Source organism: Sander lucioperca, chromosome 5, assembly GCF_008315115.2.
Source record: "Sander lucioperca isolate FBNREF2018 chromosome 5, SLUC_FBN_1.2, whole genome shotgun sequence".
Taxonomy (NCBI): Eukaryota; Metazoa; Chordata; class Actinopteri; order Perciformes; family Percidae; genus Sander; species Sander lucioperca.
Genome location: NC_050177.1, coordinates 27,991,036 through 27,996,322, shown reverse-complemented (window position 1 = coordinate 27,996,322; position 5,287 = coordinate 27,991,036). Strand labels below are relative to the sequence as shown.

At 41.4% G+C, this 5,287-nt stretch overlaps 1 protein-coding gene across 1 annotated transcript; it reads right to left on the bottom strand.

Annotated features, from left to right (window-relative positions):
* Positions 1–818: 818 nt before the first annotated feature.
* On the bottom strand, positions 819–5,077 carry LOC116057047 (L-selectin-like). Its single transcript, XM_031309475.2, has 3 exons — positions 4,693–5,077; positions 3,896–3,993; positions 819–1,512 (listed from the first exon to the last, which is right to left on the bottom strand). The coding sequence occupies exons 1-3, from the start codon at positions 5,066–5,068 to the stop codon at positions 1,378–1,380; spliced, it is 609 nt and encodes a 202-aa protein (XP_031165335.2). The 5' UTR covers positions 5,069–5,077; the 3' UTR covers positions 819–1,377.
* Between the last annotated feature and the right edge of the window lie 210 nt (positions 5,078–5,287).

The following is a 5,287-nucleotide window of genomic DNA, read 5'->3' as shown; positions in this document are numbered from 1 at the left end:
TAATCAGATCAGTTTATATTTATGTTTATGGTAAACATCCATGTGTACAGACAAGGCTAGCAGCAGCGTCGCGTCAGACACCTTTCTGGTGTGCAAAGACATAGAAAACACCACGCAGACGCCACACAGGCAGTGTGAAGCAGGCCTAAAGGCTTTATAATGAAGGTACCAGTCTATTGAAGTCTAAATTATTCTATCAAATAAGCATTCATTTATATTTTTAATTTGAATTCATTGTTAATTTGATACTTTTTATTGATCCCCAGAGTGGATACACACATGCTCAGGACCTATCCTTGCACAAATGGAGGGATGTCAGAGTGGCAGGGCTGCCAGTGCTAGACCAGCGCCCTGGGAGGTTGGGGGGAGGTATGGTGCCTTGTTCAAGAGCAGGGATGCACCAAATCCAGGATTGGGCTTCTGATTAGGCTCAATATTGGGCTTTTTGACGGGGTTGGGTTTCTGCCGAACTTTAGAATTTGTTCCCAGCGAACCGAACCCTACGCTTGCACTACACGCGCTATGCTGGTCGACGTAATGACGGCACCGTTGATTACGGGAAGGTGTTCATCATACACTGGTTAGCGAAAATTTGCTAAACAAAATTGTCACTCACTTGTGAATTCAATATTAAGTTGTTACATTTAACTATATTAGAGGCTGTGGACGTTGTTTACTTCATTAATGTGTTTACTGTGTTCATGGACTGAGGATGGGAGGAGGATTCAGCAGAATCATAACCAGTGGATTCGTTATTCGGCCGAACCCCAAAAATCTGGATTCGGTGCATCCCTAAAACAGACTGAACATACTGCTCAAGAGCACCTTGGCAGTGGCCAGAAGGTAAACTGGCATCTGTCCAGCTACCAATCCACACTCTGTACTTTGATCCGTATGGGGACTTGAACCGGCGACCCTCCGGTTCCCTAAGGACTGAGCTACTGCCACCGAGCTCCTACTGATAATAATATGCTGATGTTGGTCTTTGGACCGTTGGATACATTTCTTAACGTACGTTTACTTTCTGAACCCGGAGAATGATCTTTTTCTGTTTAGTATTTGTAATCCATAGCTAGTCTACGGAAACTCAAGATCTCTGTTGATGTTCGGCAACATTTACAGAATAAGACTGGAGACGTATGGAGGCTGGGATGCAGATTTTAGTTGACTAAAATGTTATGTAGCCTAAAATAAAGAATGTAAGAATCACTACAACAATAATAAATGAAAACTAAACTATTCATTACATATAAGTTAGTGTCACTAAAGAGAATAATGGATGAATCAGCTGATTGGTGCAGCTCTATTCTGCTCCGTCACATCTTTGAGGAAAGAAACAGACTTTTCTCTGATGCAAACAGACGCAGCAGCTCAACATTACAGCTCATCCCTCTTCCTCCTCCTCTTGTTTGTCTTCTTGTCTTCCTTGTGGAAGACTTTTCCATCGGCCTGCTTCCTCCAGCTCAGTTTGATGTTGTCGTCCAGCCCCTGGGGCCTCAGCTTCTGTTTCAGCTGAGACACAAAACTTATCTCATTAGTGGTCCAAGCCTGAGGGGGGTCCAGCAGAGCTGTGAACCCTATTGTTTTCCTAGAGATTATTTTTCTGTTGATAAAAGTCATGCTACAGCCTAAACCGTACATGGTGGGGGGGTGCCATTTTAAGGACTGGTCCAATTCATCCACTTCCACCACTAGGTGGTGCTATAACAGAAATAACGCATTTGAGCCTATAACTCCCAATCCATACATTACACATTAAAAATACACATATCTATCTATATATATCTATCATACGCGTTCCCTGAATCCAGCTGAATCTCTTGATATAGGCCACGCCCATTTCCGCATAGACATTTATGCGCAAAACAATCTTGATTTATTGTAAAGCTACTTTTTCGAACTCCTAGACTGTGCAACCGATCTGCACAAAACTTGGTACGTAGCATCTCCAGACCGACCTGACACAAAGTCATCAAAAGAATTTTTATTGGATAAAAATTGTACATATTACACACAAACAAATTTGTGTAGCTAGCTACGAAAACACAAACTTTATCATATCTCTTCCTAAATAAAGGCTATCAAAGCAAAACTTTAGATTCTTGTTTAACATGACCCTCTGGGGCTCCCCAACAAAGTTTAGGAAAATGGTCACTAGGGGGCGCTACAAGTACAACATGTTTATATCTCATGAACAGCTCATCCGAATTTTACCAAATTTTGAGGGTACCATCTAGGTCCACTCCTGAGGCCAGGCCTACAGTGGGGAACTGATTTTTCAGAGTGGGCGTGGCCTATAGGGCCCACGTTTGAATTCACCACTTACACTAATGTGAGCAACTTTAAATTTACAGAGCAGATGTAGAATGGGTCTCAGACCTCACCTACCAAAAATTACACATATGGACTACTAGCTGGCGCTATAATGACATCAAAGGCAGTGTGAAGCCGGCCTTAGGGCTTTATAATGAAGGTACCAGTCTATTGAAGTCTAAATTATTCTATCAACATCACTCATAGGTCAAAATAAGCGTTCATTTATATTTTTAATTTGAATTTATTGTTAATTTGATACTTTTTATTGATCCCCAGAGTGGATACACACATGCTCAGTACCTATCCATGCACAAATGGAGAGATGTCAGAGTGGCAGGGCTGCCAGTGCTGGACCAGCGCCCTGAGAGGTTGAGGGGAGGTATGGTGCCTTGCTCAAGAGCAGGGATGCACCAAATCCAGGATTGGGCTTCTGATTAGGCTCAATATTGGGCTTTTTGATGGTGTTGGGTTTCTGCCGAACCTTAGAATTTGTTCCCAGCGAACCGAACCCTACGCTTGCACTACACGCACTACGCTGGTCGATGTAATGACGGCGCCGTTGATTACGGGAAGGTGTTCATCATACACTGGTTAGCGAAAATTTGCCAAACAAAATTGTCACTCATCTGGCAATAGCGATGTGCTTCCTTATGATGTGAAAAGAGCATGTGAATTCAATAAAGTAGATGTAGAATGGGTCTTAGACCACTAGCTGGCGCTATAATGACGTCAAACGTATTGTTGCCTATAACTCCCACATTACACATCACACATTAGAAACCCTTACATCCACGTGTTCCTTGAATCGAGCTGAATCTGACGGGCCACGCCCATGTCCGCTAAAATGTTTTTCGCAAAATCGCGCAATGTGCAAAACCAACTTTTTCAAACTCCTCCTAGGCCGTGCGATTGATCTGCACAAAATCTGGTAGGTACCATCTCCAGACCTACCCAGGAAATGTTATCAAAAGAATTTTGCTACATTAGACTATTTACCACCAAACAAAATGTTGTAGCTAGCTACCAAACACAAACTTTAGCATATCTCGGCCAAATTAATAGGTATCGGTATAGCGCAGAACTTGGCATTGTTGTTCAACATCCAACTACAATGCTCTGTACCAATTAATATATATAATATTGTAATCAATGTTTTTGTGTTTTGGCCAATAACTCAATGCATGTAAATGGGACATTTGCGATTGCAATTTCTCTGCCGTAGTAATTGCTATCAACATGAAACTTTTGATGCTTGTTTGACATGCCGCTCTGAGGCTCTGTACCAAATGTGGCGAAGATCGGCCATTATATATCGCTATAGTCAACCTAGACCAGTTTTGGCCCTTTCACTCAATCATTGTAAATGGGATATTTACAATGGCAATGTACCACAGACCTTGCGGCTCACACCTCTTGATATTTACTGACGTTTGCCTCCCCACCGTTAAGAACTGGTCGTCGGTGGCGACTCGCGTCAGGGCGACTCGCGCCAATGAGGCTTGGACCCCGTCATAACTGCTTGCAGTTCTATACTTATTTGTTTTTTCATGAAGGTAAAACAGTATAAAACATGATGTACCTGCTTCAACATGGCCTCCATCACAGCAGGGTTATTCAGATCCAGATTCTTCTTGTTCTCAAACTTCACTTTCATCACTTTCTTTGAAACAGGAACCACTTTGTAAAAATCAAAGAAAGTTTATGAGTTCAAACATTTCTGTCTGTTCATTCCTAATCATCAGTTTAAACAATAGATTCAACACTAACTTATCATCTGCAGCTGATCACCACTGCATGCTAACTTTACTAACTATTCCATTGAAATGATCCACATCATGATGTTCACATTTACTCTCCACAACTTGATGATTGGTGTTTAGAATCCTGGGTTAGCACTAGGGAGGTAACGATGTATTTTATTAAATTGCGCTGTCCCCTTCCATAAATAAACTAAACTGGAATTGAAACGATGGTTAAATATGGATAGAAATGTGTAACGATAACAACCGGCGCAACCTACTTCAGATTGACCTTGTTTGACTTCAGACGTCACTACGTCTTCTTAGTTTATTTATTTGAAGAGATTTGTTTCTATTAATTTAGTTATTTAGATGTGGAATTTGTTTTAAACATTTAACTTTGTTCTTTAAGATAAAATACAGTTTCAGAGTCACTTTTGATAAGAGGACACATCTGTTGTTCTGCACAGTTTATAGAAATAAAGGAAGATTTTCACTCATTCTGTTAAAAACATCTTGAGAAAACCGTATCATCAACTTAAAATCCTGAATCTAATCGTGAGTTGAGTATATCGTTACATCCCTATTGTCCTGAATCTAAATGTAAAAGCTGTTTGAATCCCGGGTTAGCACTCACCTGGACCGTAGCAAATGAACGCTCTCTCCATGTCACAGGACCAGTCCTCCCAGGTTCCTGATTGGCTGAAGTCTGCAGCCACACAAGTCTCTTTCTTGTTATCAGGTTGCCCGTTCTTCCAGAAGCTGAATGAGGAGGTACTTCCATCTGACCACTTCCAGGTGTCTCTGAAAAGGCCGATCCAGGCCCAGGTCCACTTTCCTCCAGCCACCTCCTGTACCTTCTGGTTCTCTGCCATGTTTCTCACACTGACCAGGTCTGTGTAGTGAGCTCTGCAGTAGCTCTGGGCTTCAGTCCATGTCATTGAGGTGTTGATGAAGACAAAAGTCACATCTGATCCTGAAAAGTGGAGCACAGAGAAGTGTAGAGGCAGCATAACATACAACCTCCCATCCATCCACATCTGTGATTCATGTCTTTATAATATCTAAAATAAATCCACTGAGATATAAAGAACCACATCAATAAACTAATGAATAACTTTATTTACCAACAGTCTCTCCACATTAATAAGAAATGTCCTTAAATCTACGAAACAATCTAAATAACAAGAATATAGTGTTGTTTTTCTGCATATGAATATGTCCTCAGGTTA

Coding starts and splice junctions, on each gene's coding strand:
- LOC116057047 (XM_031309475.2), bottom strand. CDS start 5,068: ATGCTGCCTCTACACTTCTCTGTGCTCCACTTTTCAGGATCAGATGTG. Junction 3,994..4,692: donor GTTCATTTGCTACGGTCCAG/GTGAGTGCTAAC, acceptor ATTTTTACAAAG/TGGTTCCTGTTTCAAAGAAA. Junction 1,513..3,895: donor TGGAGGCCATGTTGAAGCAG/GTACATCATGTT, acceptor TTTGTGTCTCAG/CTGAAACAGAAGCTGAGGCC.